The sequence below is a fragment of the Orbicella faveolata genome, unplaced genomic scaffold (genome assembly GCF_042242905.1).
Source record: "Orbicella faveolata isolate gen_17 unplaced genomic scaffold, um_ofav_v1 contig_47, whole genome shotgun sequence".
NCBI classification, from domain to species: domain Eukaryota; kingdom Metazoa; phylum Cnidaria; class Anthozoa; order Scleractinia; family Merulinidae; genus Orbicella; species Orbicella faveolata.
In genome coordinates, this window is record NW_028301577.1 from 26,543,648 (window position 1) to 26,559,840 (window position 16,193).

At 37.9% G+C, this 16,193-nt stretch overlaps 2 protein-coding genes across 2 annotated transcripts; both read left to right on the top strand.

The window, feature by feature from the left end:
- The first annotated feature begins 5 nt into the window (after positions 1 to 5).
- Positions 6 to 12,002, top strand: LOC110068773 (TBCC domain-containing protein 1-like). Its single transcript, XM_089279672.1, has 19 exons — positions 6 to 235; positions 1,183 to 1,244; positions 1,508 to 1,570; positions 1,941 to 2,038; positions 2,557 to 2,668; positions 3,023 to 3,080; positions 3,255 to 3,330; positions 3,735 to 3,828; positions 4,547 to 4,613; positions 5,013 to 5,139; positions 5,774 to 5,909; positions 6,532 to 6,580; positions 6,989 to 7,068; positions 7,778 to 7,900; positions 8,225 to 8,403; positions 8,797 to 8,897; positions 9,158 to 9,213; positions 9,795 to 9,888; positions 10,986 to 12,002. Exons 1-19 carry the CDS (start codon positions 149 to 151, stop codon positions 11,055 to 11,057), a joined length of 1,734 nt encoding a protein of 577 aa, XP_089135798.1. The 5' UTR covers positions 6 to 148; the 3' UTR covers positions 11,058 to 12,002.
- A 1,756-nt stretch (positions 12,003 to 13,758) lies between these two features.
- On the top strand, positions 13,759 to 15,703 carry LOC149097784 (uncharacterized). Its single transcript, XM_089279088.1, has one exon. The coding sequence runs from the start codon at positions 13,987 to 13,989 to the stop codon at positions 14,980 to 14,982; it is 996 nt and encodes a 331-aa protein (XP_089135214.1). The 5' UTR covers positions 13,759 to 13,986; the 3' UTR covers positions 14,983 to 15,703.
- The last annotated feature ends 490 nt before the right edge of the window (positions 15,704 to 16,193 follow it).

The window sequence follows — 16,193 nt, forward strand, 5'->3', positions numbered from 1 at the left end:
GTCCCAGAAATCTGAGCGTTCGTGGAATGAAAATGGCGGCAGAAATGCAATGTTATGATGGAAGATGCCGTAGAGGAAGTTCCTTCAGATTCTCTTGCGGTCTGCATTTAACACCATTTCCTGTTTGGGTTTGATTCCTGTGTGCAGCATGTCTTCCGTGGCCCTCTGGGTGAAGCCTGATGCGTTCGATTTCGGAGCAATCCATGCACCTTTGCCTCCAAAACTGACGTTGCATGTGAGTGTGGCTTGCAAAGACATTTAAGTTTATTTCTTTGAAATAATATTACATTCGTTTTAAACTAGTTTTATTGCATATCTCTGTTTTATTATTTTCATGTCTCAAACGTATTTTTCTCTTCCGTCTCTCTAAAATTTCGGTTTTGTTCGTACTTTTTGTACAGTCGATCGTAACGCGTACAGTTACACTTTTGTACACGATGTAACAATCAAAATCACTCGAGCGATCACCGTCAAATATTTAAACTCAAAGTTCTTCAGAGACGTCTTTCTAAGTTTTATTCACAACATAAATCTGAGATTGCCCTCTCAGCTTAACTGCTTCACTCTATGTGAATTTTGTTTCTAACAGATGTCCTCACAAAATTGTACATTTTTGTACTCTGGATTTAGTGCACAACATGCAATTTTTGTTCTTGTAGTATAAGGCAAGCCAGTGTTTTTCTCAGTCATTCAAGGGTGGAGAGTAAAATGAAAAGACCATGAAAAGACCATGAGCGGCCACCTGTTTTTGCTTAGTCCATCAAGTGTCAGACTTACACTCAGATTTTGCATGTTCCAATTGTTTGCATGCTTTCTTTTGTATCACACTTGACAGACTAAGTAAAAAGAGATACTAGCGTGTTTGTCACTATTATTTGGGTATACAGATGTTGAATGGAATTTCTCTTTTTTCTTAGTAGTTAAGGAGTACATTAATCCAAGTAACTGATTTTAAAATTGATGTGCTGTGAAATTGATGAAGCCATAGAAGAATTTAGATGAGCATAGCACTGTTAGTAGCCATGTAGTATATTGTCATTGTCCTCTGTTAAAGGAAAGCAGTCTTGTTATATTGCCAGCCTACCTTTTCAGTACAAAAGTTGCAGCCTGCAAGAATCTGAGCTAATATCAAGATATTGAAATTATTTATAATTAATTTGTGCCCGGTATTAACTTTTTTAGAACTTGTACAAGTTGTCCATTTATGCTAGAAATAAAGGAAAAGCTGGATATCCCAAGTTGAGGTACAAATAAATAGTCTTGTGTATTAGCAATTATGTTGCGTAATGGATCAGCCTCTGATGGGAAAGAGAATTTGCTAAACACATTACAGTTGAACCCCACTATTTCGAACACTCAGCAGGAACAAAAAATAATTCAAAATAGCGGGACATCAAATTTTCTGTCTCAAGCGTTGTATCTTTAAAATTTAATGCTGTTACTTATTATTACTGTTTACATTTTTGTCCAAATTATTTAACTGAGATTTTTGTTATTTGTTGTTTAGTTACTCAGTGTGGAAACATGTGGCTTGTAACAAGTTACAAATATCTGAGGATCTGGCATGGCTGTAAGTTGTACAGTAAAATAAAATACATCCCAATCTATGGCTCATTAATTAACAATAAAAAGTGCATATAAAAATATATTTGTGCATGTAAAAATATGTCAATCGCATCAAGGAGTCCTCTCAAAAATTTGCTGGCAGTTGGTAATTTTAGCTCATTTTGTTGCTAGCAATAATTAATTGATCATTTACCACTTAAGTTCACTCTAAAGTTTCTCCAGGACTCCATAGTAGGCAAGGGAAGTTATTTCCTGGACATATTTCCTCCAAAGCTGTGGAAGATGTTTTAGAAAGTTTAAATTAAAAGAAATAATGACAGTTAGCACAATATACATCACACAATTAACTGTACTTTTAATTAACATGATTATAGATATTTTGAAACTTTTGATATGTTGAGTGGATCAAGCTTTAAAGAACACTCCAGCTGGAACAAAAGCTTTGCTCAGTGTAAAAGTGTGGAGGAAATTGGTAGGTACAATGCTTTGTTAATACATGTATTGCTCGCTAGATAAAGAAACCACCAGCTGCTGCTTTCCTGTGTTAGTCTAAGAGTCAAATAAATGGGACCACCAATTATTTTTAAGAGCATTCTAGTCAAATTTTCCTCTGAGTGTAAATCTTCAAACCTTGAACCTGACCTGTTATGTAAAAATATAGTTAAATCGTCCTAGTTCTCTTTCAGGGCCTCACACTTAGCTTATAAAGTCAGACCCCACGTTTGAAATATTGTGAGTGTATTAACCTGTACTAACCTATTGTAAATGTGGAAGGAAAGGGCTCATCAGAGGTGAATGTCTTGTGCTCAGTTAGCAGCTTTGCATAACTTACAGGAATGACAAATTGGTAATTAAAACGGGGTATTTTCCAAGAAAGGTGGATAGAACATTCTAAGTGTGTGTGTTAAAACTGCATACTCAAATACTGATTTCATCTCAGGGTAGTTTTATTTGAATTTGTTGTTCTTTATCTAACACATCTCTTTACAGATCATCTCAGATCTCAAGGCTCAGTGAGAACATTGCAGTTCATTTTATTTCTTTACATTCAACAAATCCACAAGATCTCATTTAAAGCTTCACTGGTATCGGGAGGAGAGGAGTATCCTTGTTGTGTTTTCTCACTCGATCAGCTCTCTACTTATTATTGAGCTTCATCATCCCTGCAGTATTAAAGAATACTTTTCTTTAGCAAACACTTCAATCTACTATATAGGTACATAATATGTACTGACCAATCTGAGAAGAGCTTTTTAAACAGATATAAAAGTGTTCTCTTAGGTATATGTAATTCAACCATGCACAGGGCAACAATGACCGTGTTGTAAAAGTAGCAATTGTGTGATTCTGTCTACAAGCCAGGTAAAACATGAACAAGTCATTTTCATTAACTAATAAGAATATGGTATACACCTGTATATGTAAATTTCAATGTCTATCCTTAACTGATAAATAGATGGCCAACACGTTCACGTTCTCCTGACCTAGAAAACAAGGGATCTGTTGCAGTGAAGGTACAGTGTATAGATATGAACAAAGCCATGTAACAACACTCTGTTGATAGTCAACAAAAAGCTAACAGTTCAAGTAAAAATTTTTTTTAGCAAATACAAAGCTGTCATAATGGTCCACAATTTTCAGTTTCTACATATATATTTGGTTTTCTTTTTTTCTTTTTCTCTTTGCAGAGTCTTGATGAGCATGATCACATGATGTTTGTGCTGCACCATTTAAATGACATTTTAGAACTCTTAATGGAACCAGGTGAAATAAAATATGTCCTGTCCAAAAGGAATTTATAACATATACCTCTGACTTCCACAATGTTGTTGAAAGAATGGAAGTTTTTATTAATCAAATCATTTGTAGGTAGGCAGCATGGCTGAGTGGTCAGTGCATTGGACTCGTAATCCAGTGGTCCTGGGTTTGAGTTCCGCTCTGACCACTACCTGGATTTTTGTCATGGTATTACCAAGTTCAAATCGTTGTCCAGGCTTGTGGATAGCTGACTGGTTTGCCTCCGGCCTGTGAGGATTCTGTTATGTTCAATTCAATTATTTGTTTCAGTTGTTTGCTTGGCCTCACTAGCTTTTGTGCTAGAAACACTGCTGAGGGTAAAAAAAGGTTATTTATTTTGTTGTTGTTTTGCTCATCTCATTTGTTTCTAGAATCCAGTGCAAGCGGCAGTGGTAGTGAAGCCTGCCTTACTGTTGAAGCTCTTGATGCTCTTGGATTTCTCATAACAGGATCAATTGATAGAAGGTGGGTATCTATCTTGTAAAATACTTAACAGTTTGTTTGTAAGCCTAGATACATAGGTGTATATTGTTCTGTCTTAAGTACATCAGGGGGAGATTGAGAAAATTAAAAAAAGAAGAGGTTGTTACATACAGCTGTTGTAGAAGCTGCAGCAAGAATGTAACTTTGTAGGTGCAACAATGTAAGAGACAAAGAGGAGGGGGGTGCCCCTCCCACCACCTTGCTTCAGAAAATTTAAAAATTGAAGGATTTTGTACAAAAGGGCGTATATCACCCGAAAGCGATACATGTACACCCTTTTTGCACAAAACCTCTCAATTTTCTTGGTTACCAGAGATGCAATTTCTGCCTTTGAGGAGCATTTTGTGATGAAACATTTCAGGCTTGCAGGACTCAAGGTTCTGGGAGTTGGCAGGAGGGGGAGAACCCTACAGGTGTACCACTTGCAGCCCCCTCCCCCCCCCCCATATCTGCCTATGGTCAACTAGGGACACTCCTAGTTTTGTAGCAGATAACAGATATTCTTAACATAATAAGCTGACTTACTAGAGAACACAAGACAAGGCCTTGACCCTGCAAACTGTAGATCCAGGTTTGCACTAGCTATGATCAACAAATGTCAAGCAAGATTTTTCTGGGTATATTTGTCATTGTGAAGAGTAAGTTTTAAACTTAACTTGTGTGCATATCCACTATGTGATTTTGCGTGAATCCTTTCTAGAACCATTCATCCACTACACGAGATAGCTCGTCTTCAGCCAGAACGACCCAAGTGTGGTTACTCCAAGGTAATGTACAAAACTCATAAAACTCTGAAGTCTAACACCGAATTGTTTCCTCGAAAATTTCTGTATATTTTCTTATTTTTTTCTGCACCCTGTCTGATGGCATTGTCAAATAACTAAATATGGCTTTTATTCTTAGTGTGACTTTTTTCCCCCTTATTTTCGTAATGTGTGACTTTTTTGCTTTTGTTTACAAGAGTGAAAGGACTTTAATTAGCAAATTTGGAAGCATATTTAATTCTTGTAATAAAAGTGAATGTGATCAAAAAAATTATTGTTAGTAATTCAGGTTGTGTCTTTTCAGTTACTAAACTTGATACAACTATGTCTAAAACTTAATGGTGTATCTTATAACCATTTTCTTCTGAATTTAATTAATTAGTTCATACGTCATATTCACAGATCTCCAGGACCTTCTCTTTTCGGCAACTTCAGTCATGGCTGAGATCCAATCTACAGGTAAATCCTTTTGGAGTGTCAGCCATCCTTGCTCATGGATTCAGACAACAACATGAAGTACAAGAACAAAGTATGGAACTTTACAGCAAAATTGTTTATTATAATTAATACACTGAGGTCTGGAGTTTAACCCAGTATTTGATCTAGTAAGAAAATACTTACTAACTGTTAATTACTACTAATTAGGTATTGTTAGGTAAGTAGGCATATAGGTTGAAAGTGCTTTCAATTAACCAAGTGAACTGATTTTGATGCGAAAATAACTTTAATGAGGTCGATCTGTAAGAAAATTAATGTACACCTGCAGATACCTTTTATGACGACAGTCTGTATGCAGGCTTTGAGGATTTTGTTAAGTTTTATGGGGAAAAGGTTGAAGGGAATAATCATAATTTTTTTTTTTTTTTACAAAATATACAATGAAATACGATCTTTAATATGTATTTTAATGACGATTTAATTCTCCATGACTGCCTTATAAGCAACAGCTGCAAGGCCAGTGATTCAAAAACCTCTTTTAAACTCATTCAGCTACAGTCGCAACAATCTCATTCCCAGGGTCTCTAACCTTCTTGCCCTACTGGTAGGGTTGGAAGATTAGATCCTGCGAACAAGGTTGCAATCACAGATGTGATAATTGCTTTCAAAATTATTTCAAGTCACAGCCATGCATGGTAACTAATTCCAGTACACCCTCCTTGCAGATTTTCTAAGCCTTAGTGACACATTTGATGAGCACAGTCTTTTGCGGCACCATGAATCGGAGCCCAGCACTGCCAGCAAGGAAACTTCACTTAATAGGAGTCGCATCATGAGCAATACCAGCTATGCCCCTCCAGAGTATGTATTTCATTATTTGTCTGCATGAATGTTAATTATGACTCAGTGACTATGAACATTATTAATATTTTCAGTGTGTTGTGTGACCAAAACATTTTGATTTTATTTTGTATACATTTATTTAATAAGTATTGTATTGTAAGTATAGTGCAAGTACATGTAGCTATATTGGTATTGTAAGTAGTGCAAGTCTGAAGAAAAATACATTTCTTGTATGCACTGTCCTCGGTAGTCAGCAAAACCTAGTCATTAATTAAGTTTAACTACTGTTGCAGGGGGTGGTGATCAATAAAATAATCAACGGAGGGTTTAAAAATTTAATGTTAATTGACAGCTCGAAGTCCCATTTTTGGACAGAATGCATTGTACACTGTGTGACATTCGAAAACAATGTAAACCCCGCTATCATGTAAACCAAAACAATAGCAGATGAGAGAAAAGGGTAATGGTCAATACTGGATCTTTAATTCTCATGACTGTTAAGTTAAAGGGTTTAAAAAACAGCAGTGGCGTTTTTTGAAAATCCCATAGATTACATTTAGTGACACTGATGTGTGAATAACTGGCCAAATGTTTTGTTGGCTGGGAAGACTGGCATTTTTACTTTGCATATGTTTCGTAGGCAGAGGGTCACTATTCTGTCTCAAGTCTGCAAACAGACGATTGCAAAGGTAATAGTGAACGAAACTTACTTTCTAAATTGCTAATTAAAATTAATTTAAGCAGGAAGAAACATACTGTACTGGCAAACTGTTCTAATGAAGAATGCTCAGCCGTGCCCGGCTTCATGTTCACGAAATATTTCAAACTTTGCCCCTTGAGATTCAATACTTGGAAACCTTAAAACTAATCTTGCAGTAGAAATGAGCCTAAACAAAGAATAAGCACATGGCAAATTGCAGCAGTGTCAAACTCTGCAAAGTGACATGCAGATAACAGCGGAAACCATACAGGTCTAATAGTATATGACGTCTACAAATTAGGCCCATCAACCCCATTTTACACTGATCTGTTATGATCAGAGGCAAGTACATATATTGGCTCATCATCTGAGTTGATGTTTTGTCATTCAATCACAGGCAAGTGACTCATACTCTGGAAGCACAGTAAAAGTTCACAGATGCCACTACTCATACATTTATATCCTGTGCCCTTTGAGGTTGGTGAATGAAAATTCTTCTGAATGATTTAGTATACTTATTTGTTTTTTACTCTCACTGGCTCTCTTCGCTAAAATATTAACCTCTTACTTCCCAAGCATGCATGAGGGCTTTACTGGGGAATATTGACCTGAGGTCGGGGAAGTATGGACCAAGAGCAGTGAGTTTCTTAGAAGTAGTTTATTATAATCAGGCACTCGAAAACAAAAAATACTCAGCTTATGATCATTTTCATGGAATCAATTGGTATGGCAAAATCCCGACCAAGAAAGAACCAATCAGAATGCTTGGATTTACCTCAAGACAACCTTGCCGTATGATAAATATCAATAGTCATTTCTTTGAGGCACATGTACAGTAATTTACCAACTATATAAGTTCTAAGTTCTAATTAATCCTTGTGAGTTCTTTGTACTGCAGTTGTCATTACTGTGGTGATGGTTGTGTTCTTGTCCTTGCAGAACTATTTCTGTTTTAGACATTCACTTCACAGTGTTATTAAGAATGATGTCTGATAATAAATATGATCCCTTGCTGCTCTCAATAGTAAACTGAGCTCTGTTTCAGTCTGACGCAGCATTACCAGAACAAACTGCAGATCTTACAATACCACTGATCTTAAGCACTAAGTTAAATTTCAGCCTACAGTACTTGAGAACATAATGTGTTTTAATCTCTGGTGATAGTTCTGTGAATTTTTGTCTTCAGGGCAGTAACTGTGGAGAACTGTCATAATTCCACAATCGTTCTTGGCGTGGCAAAAACAGCTGTGAACATTATTGGTTGCTGTAATTGTACGTTTTTTGCCGTCTGTGAGAGAATCTCTTTCAGGTTGGTTGCATACATTACACACAAAACTTCTAAGTGACAACATTAGTTTAGGGCACAATGTGATTGGGTAATTCAACTGACCAATCAGAGTATGTCAGGGACAAGCAGAAGTTCAGTTTTTTGTACCATAATCTCTGAATCAGAACTTTTGGCAGTGTTATGGGGATTTTACCGACGAAAGTGTCTTCATCATCTGTTTTTGTACACTTGGTTGTTAACAAGAATACAGCACACTGATTTTCATTTTTATTTTTTTATTTGTTTTTGGCTTACAACATCGATGGTGTGAATAGTTGCTAACATTCCTCTAACCTTTCGTTTCAGTGGTTGTAGTGACTGTACTTTTAACCTTTGCACGCCAACCAGACCTGTGATTCTTCCGGGCAATGAGAAGCTAGTGCTCGCGCCATACCACACTTACTACCCCACCCTGGAAGAACATTTACAAGGCCCCTGGGGGATACCCATAGAACCGAACTTGTGGAATGATCCTCTTGTACTTGGTGAGAAAACGTTTGGAGATCAATGTATAAAACAAAGCCATAACAAACGATCAGTTAAATAAGAATAGCAATTTGTTAACAGAATTCTATAGTCCTAAAACGTTATTAGTTTTAATCTGACCTCTTTCGAGCAATGTCCTAACACTAATTTCAGGGAATTTTTACTTATAATAGCGCGTTAGATGAGTACCCATATACTTATTTTTTTAAAGTTTTTTCGTGTGATTGTCGCGTTTCTATCTATAAACCCAGTTGTATGTTCTACGATGTGTCGTCAATGATGACGAACATTCGTTTTGGTAGCGAGCAGTTTCGTTATACAGAGGTTGTAATACATGTAGTCATAGTTAGCTTCGTCTAAGTTTTCTTTCTTTCTTTCCTTCCTTTCCTTAGCGCCAGACCGAGCTGAAGGTCCGTCAACTGTTTATTGTGAACTACCACCTCAAGACTTCTTCACATTTACGATTCCATTCTCCATGAAAGGATCAACAGATGTAAGCATCGCTCGATAGCTAATAGGCTTTCCAGTTGATTCCATGGTTTTAGAATATCATGACCCACTACAGATGACAGCCACTTCGAATAAACCTGTTTTTACCGCATTGTACGTTGTTTAATATTAAGGGGATTACCTTATTTATGACATTTACTGGAAAACGTTTATAAACACAGCAATTGCTTGACTAACACGTTAGAATTGATGGCTTTTCCATGTATTGAACTTCTGACTGTGTGCTCCTATTTCATCGATCAGGGACCGCCCATTCCACTCCCAAAAAAGTATGAAAAGGCGTTGAAAGAAAGAGAGAAGTAAGTATTAGTAGCTAATTCGCCTTACAATCTTAAAATTCTATTTTACCCTTGTTCTTCCGGCAATTCAAGATTTGGCAATTCAACAAGATTTGTCAATTCAAGATTTGGCACTTGAAGATTTGGCAATTCAAGATTACGCAATTCAAGAGTTGGCAATTCTAGATTTGGCAATTAGATATTCAAGATATGGCTTGCCAAATATTTACAATTCAAGAGTTGAAAATTCAAGACTTGGTTTGCCAAATGTTGAGAATTCACGATTTGATTTGCCAAATATTCAAAATTTAAGATTTGAGAATTCAATATTTTGCGTGCTAAATGTTGAAAGTTCAAGTTATAGGAGAGGTGAATGGAAAATACGAGACTTTGCTAGAATTAGAGACTAGCGATTCTCTTTTCGAGTCGGAGACACTTGTGACTTTGTTAAACTTCAATGCAAGTGTTTAAAAAACACGTGAAATTCCAAGATTTTTGAAGGGCTATTCGCCACCGATTGTTTTGCCCTTTTTGCTTGGTTATCGCTGTGGCGGTCATGGTGATTGTCTCTGTGATTTTATTGGTTGCTATTTTCTTTGCAGAGCTATCAACAACTGGTATCAAGTGGTGAAAACATCGTCGCTGTCGAAGCAGCAAAGAAGACAGCTCCAGAAAGATGTACAAGATAGATTTCAGGTTAGGAAACAAAGGTTGTTTGCCATTTACACAAAAATTCCGCAAATTTCGGACAGAATGTAAGCGGTAAGACAATTTCAGCTCGACCGACCGGAAAAATTTCGAAATAAACCGAAATACAGTAAACACCCGCATATAAGAACACATGGATTAAGAACATCAGGCTGAAATTTGGCAAATAAAGCACCACTTTTATAAGAACAATATCAGCCTGGAAAAAAAATAATGTTCTTATAAAATGGGAAGGGTGTCAAAATTACACAAATTACCATAAACACACCTGCTGACCAATGGTGTTAGCTAAGTTTTGGGCACCTTTGTTCTCTTCAGAATATCTACAGAACTATACATACACCCTTCTTGTTACTGTTTTGTTACATTACTGATTACAGTAGACCTATTTGAACATTAGGTTTTTAATTATTGTTCCATCAATTTATGTAATTGTCCAAAAACATGATTAAAATTTCTAGCAACTTTTTTTATGCTGTACAGCACTGAATTTAAAAAAATTTAAGAACATTTAAGAACATCCTGAGGCTGATTTTTCACTAAGCATCCGATAAATAAGAACACAATCAGTCTGACCTCTGAAATTGTGTGTTCTTATATGCGGGTGTTTACTGTATCTGAGTGGAAAATGAGCTTACCATTTGCAATTCTTGACCGCCATCTTGGAATTATCAGTTAAAACTCATAGCAGGCTCTCTCGGAAAACTGGGGCCGGGGTTGTCGAGTAAATGGCCAATCCGAACGGAACTTACCACCGGGCATTTTGCTTACCATTTGCACAAACCGTTGACGAACTGGTTTCTCTGTATAAGCCAATGCAATTCAGTGGTGTCCAGTTTGAAATATTACATGCACTTGTGTAACTCATTTTGAGTTGATGATAAATTATATTTTTGGAAGGGTCTGGATGGGGGTGCTGAATTTTCTGTGAAATTTTCGGCGATTTCTCAGTTATGAGTTAAAATTTCAGCCCCACTCTTTAAATTTTGAGGATCTCAGACCTCACCTACCGGTCAAAAACGTGTAACTTCTCAGTTGGTATTATATTATAACAATTATCAGTTACCATCTGACTTTTGTTTTAGGAATGGCTGGCAGACAGTGGTCACGCGACGCAGTTGAATGGTCTTGTACCTGCACACTCAGGAAAGTCTTAAAAGGAAGAAGTAGAAAATCTCAATTGCTATAGTCACTATGAAGTGAAAGATACAGTGCAGCAACATGCAAAGAAAGATAAAGAATCCATCACCAGAAGTTATAAGGGCTTCCTGATCAAAACTTAACTCCAAGGTTTAGCACTTCCCGCAGTTGGCATAGTTGTCTGATCACTCAATTTTGCGTCGTAATCTGCGTAGAAGAAAGAAGTAAACAGAGCCCATAGTCAAGTAATGAAGATTGGATGCGTGGTTATACATGAATAGAAACGTGTACAAGAGTGGAAGCAGTTGACAATATGGCTTGTCTCACCCAGATTACTGTGCCATTTACAGGAGCTAGCGAACACTAACTCGCAGAGAGAAACGGAATTCGTACTCCGGTATCCAAGTGAAGATTATATACGAAGATGTCAACGAGTGTCACAGCCTCTGTATCACCCCGTTTCTTATGCACACTAAGATTATATACGAAGATGTCAACGAGTGTCACAGCCTCTGTATCACCCCGTTTCTTATGCACACTAAGAGAATGCCTCAACTCAGCAGAAAAAAAAAAAGACAGTTCTGCATTCCGGTGAACGAAACAAATAACCTGGGATAATTGACTAGATGCCGAGTTACGCTCATCCGATATCAAATCATCAATTGTTAACTCAGGTTGTATTTTTCTCGTCAACCCGCGTTTCGTCACTAAGTTTCAGTTTAACAAATTGAGAGAGATATTTATTTATAATTTATAAAACTGAATTCAATGTAATTACATAACTGTAACTTTCCACAACCAGGTCCAGAGATTTATAGCGTGTAGCTATACAAGACCTCAAGTTGAAATGCTTCAGTCGTTGTTTCGAGGCCTCCCCTGTCTGTTTGTCTGCAGAATCTCAAATTCATCAGTAGCATGGACAAAAATAACTGATACTTGGAATAAAGTTCTACGTTTTTTCATTTTGCTCTTTTTTCCTCTTTTGGAAACGGACCCATCTTGGGCAGAGAACATGAGTATGTTTTGCACCGTTTGCTGAATTTTTAATAGAAGAAAACAGAAACTAACAATTGTACGGCACAATGAAATAAAAAGTACTTAAGGTCGCTTTTGGTATTCCTAATTTTGCAAACTACAATAATTGGTGTAGTCATGGCTAGAAGTGCTTTACACAAAAGCACAGGCAAACGTAATATTAGGTGGAAAAGAAGAAATGGCTTTGAAACGTTAGGGACATCTTAATTAAGCAGGTTGTTTTTCAATGGTTACACACACACCCTATCTTAAAGTACCAGCTCCACTCTCGCAAGGGCCCTCTCGCAAAATATTCAGCCCGAGGTTCAGCGGCCAGGTTACATTAAGGCTTAAGGTGGCTCTAAACGGTTTCCAACACTTAAATTTGGATGAGTTGTTATAACCACTCTTTATCACTTGATGCTACAATCATGGTACCTAAAAACTGCTCAATCATTGGTGAACACGCTCTTATCATTTTCGTGGCACAATAGGTTACCATAGCAACAGTATGACCTCCTAAAAACACCTTTAATTACTGCTTTAGGGGCTTATAATTCAAAACGGCACGGTGAAATTTTTTTAAATTATCAACTTTTGATAAGCATGATAAGACGCAACTTTTGGCAAAGTTTAAAAAAATTCTGTACATGGGGTTCAGAGCCACCTTAATTTTTCGAAAATTCAAGGCGGCTCTGAACCCCATGTACAGAATTTTTTTAAACTTTGCCAAAAGTTGCGTCTTATCATGCTTATCAAATGTTGATAATATAAAAAAATATCACCGTGCCGTTTTTGAATTATAAGCCCCTAAAGCAGTAATTAAAGGTGTTTTTAGGAGGTCATACTGTTGCTATGGTAACCTATTGTGCCACGGAAATGATAGGAACGTGTTCACCAATGATTGAGCAGTTTTTTGATACTATGATTATAGCATCAAGTGATAAAGAGTAGTTATAACGACCTATCCAAACATAAGTGGTTGAAACTCTTTAGAGCCACCTTAATATTGCGCTCCTTCCCAGAGCCTCCGCTTCTCTAGGTCACGTAGTCGGCAAAACGGGGTGAGCTACAAGACTCGTAACGCCCTCGTAACGACATTTTATAAAAACGAGTAGCACTGGGGATGAAAATGCTATCAAGTCATAGCACTCTTATTCCCATCTAAGGAAAAGAAAAAGGCCAAATTGGGTCTACTTTAGGAAAATATGAAAACGTCACGTCCTCCTTATGCTTGAGTCACTATAGGTTAGAGTAGTAGCGCAGAACCAAAGTGAATACGAATTTCTTTCTACACACTTCAGTGAAGTCTTCAGTTTTTCCACTCCAGTGAACAGTCAGAAATAGCAGACAACCTCGTTCCCAGGCTCTCTCTCCTCTGCCACCAACGACGGGAGGCAGACTAGAGAGACAAACAACAGACTGCAAGGCTGATACTACGTGAAAAACGTTTCGAGACACCAACATGACAAGAACCGAAAAAGTAGGATTGCAACAGTGGACAGCTGTTTCGCCCTTCTTGGGGCTCGTCAGCACTGTGTAGAAGATATGTAACGCCAGCCCAACAGCCAACGCACATAAATTGCAAAATGACCCGTTCACTGTATCAAGTTCCGTACTTTGAACTCACTTGCGCCCCGAACCACGTGTTGCCACATCACGTGTTTCGGGGCGCAAGGAGATTGGTCAAGATTGGTGTCTCGCAAAGCAATAGAATAAATGTGGCTGGACAACGCCAGCTTAAACATTTAAACATTCAACCCCATGGATCGAGGTTGAATAACAACTAGAGCAAAAGACCGGAAGTTTCGTCTGCAGTTTCCTGGAACCGTGACTCTCAATTATTCCGCGAACATATTCAAAGGAATCGGTGCTAGCACCTATAAAAGAAACCAGGCTTCTACGAATCGTTGAGGCATTTGGATATCAAGAATGGCTTCTAATACCCCAGAAGAACCGATTGCTAAAAGAACTCGCTTAGAAGAATCCGACGAAGAATCAAATACGTCGGTACGCTACAAAACAATTAAGCTCGACATGAACAAGTACGCTCGTTGGGTTGGACAACTCTCGCCAGAAGGTTTGGTGAACGTTTTTGAGATCGGTGTCAAAGTTAAAGAGTCCGCCATATTGACTGTGGACGTGAGCAAAAACGTTCTGGAAGACGCCTTTGCTTCACACATGCGACCGGTTCAAAACCTGAATGAGAGTATAGATGCATCGGGGAAAGCAATAAAAAGTCAAATTTCTGAGGGAATCAAAGAATGTAAAGATAAAATAGATAGGATATCCCAAAGTTTGTCGAAACCTGCGGTCAAAGAAGCTATGGGGGAATTGACTGTGGAAAACATCCTGAAAGATCGCTTTCGTCATTTCACCGTGAAGGACGTCGCCAGATCGGGCCAAAAGGGAAAGGGCGACTATGCCGTGGAAACAGCATCTGGCCACAAGATAATGATTGAAGTTAAAAACCGAGTGGATTCAGTTCCTCCGAAGGAGAGCCAGAAATTTGAGGAGGGCCTCGCAAAGTCTCCTGAGGTTAAAGTGGGAATTATGTTTTCGCTATGTAGTGGGATTTCCAACCATTCTCTAGATGGAGACTTCGAAGTAGCATTCGATCAAAGTAAAAACCAGTATCGGATATATGTGCCCAATGCAATGACAGATTCAGACGGAAACCGAGTCATCTGGAGTGTGCTCATGGCCGAGCAGCTGGCAGGAATAAACACAGAATTGACAGACAGCCAAGTACAGGGTCTGGAGCAGATCTGCGACCAATTTAAGAAGGACGTGGAGCACAGCAAGAGATGCGAGGATAGTCTGAAGAGTCTGGAAGTGGCTATGAACAAGTTGAAAGAAGAGCTCGTGCCCTTTCTCGAAACCGTAAAGAAAACACAGAAAAGCTTAAACGGACTGCTACACCAGTAGTTTATTTTGCCCTCACTCTAAACTGAAGTGAAGTTCCGCGTGGAAGTGTGAATTTGATCCAAGCCCGATAGCAGTTTGTTATCTACATGTAGTAGTGCATCAGTGCTTAATTTGTTTAAGGTCACTGTGAAAATATAATGTTTTATTCTCTTTGTTTATGCTACCTTATCCCGTCCAATGCTAATTAGAGGATAGATTTCTGTTCATTGTTGATTACTTGAGTGTGTTTACTACTAGACAAGAATCAAGCGAAACCATTTAAACCTTAAGTTGTGTCACAATTCCTCAACAAATCATTTGCATTGCAATATTATTGTGATTTTACTGCCAAGACTATACTAAGGACTGTGGTATTGTATTGCAGATTCAATTCATTTTATATAGTGCTTTTACCTTTTATGCATAGATTGTTTATATTTAGGTTTACAACAGGCCCCTCGAACAAGGTACTAACTTTGTACCTGAAGAGGGCACTCTTCTTTGCAGTTTGAGAGCTATTATCGTTTTTGTATATAGCTGTTTTTATTTGCTTGCTCAGTTAAAACCCGCTATTGACTAGCATCGTGAAGAAACTCATATTGGGCGTTTCCCCTTCTTCTTGAAAAATAGAGGGCTCCGAAAAACTATGATATGCCCCGTGATAAACAAACTAAGTACAGTTAATAAAGCGTGTGTCAATGTCCAAAAAATAAATTGCACATCATTCGAATGAGACAAAAAATACTACCTTTGCCATTAGACCGATGTTTCTACATAGTATTCCTTTAATGCAGATAATTTAATACGTCCATTCACATCCACATCCACATCCACATCACCACCACCGCCGCCGCCGCCGCCGCCGCCACCACCACCACCACCACCATCATCATCGCTAAGGAGAGAAAACCTGATTCCTAGAATCAACGATAGGCAACAGCCAAAATCGGTAGCCATTATATAGCAGTGCATTAATCATGCAACCAGAAGCGTACAGTAGTCTCTTGGTTGTTCCCAGAATCAAGTGCAGTTGAATTCCGCGAAGTGTTCATGTAACGAAAACAGAATAAAAGACCAGATAATTGAAAAAAAGAATTAACCACAAAGAGAAATTTTCATAATACAAATGCCGTTTTTGAAAACGTAATCAAAGAGTTTCAGATTGCAAACGAAATCGTGGGTTGAATGGCAAAAGTTCCGAGAGATCTTTTAACGTGTACATCCCGCCATAT

Coding starts and splice junctions, on each gene's coding strand:
- LOC110068773 (XM_089279672.1), top strand. CDS start 149: ATGTCTTCCGTGGCCCTCTGGGTGAAGCCTGATGCGTTCGATTTCGGA. Junction 236..1,182: donor CTCCAAAACTGACGTTGCAT/GTGAGTGTGGCT, acceptor TAACTTTTTTAG/AACTTGTACAAGTTGTCCAT. Junction 8,898..9,157: donor CCATGAAAGGATCAACAGAT/GTAAGCATCGCT, acceptor TTCATCGATCAG/GGACCGCCCATTCCACTCCC.
- LOC149097784 (XM_089279088.1), top strand. CDS start 13,987: ATGGCTTCTAATACCCCAGAAGAACCGATTGCTAAAAGAACTCGCTTA.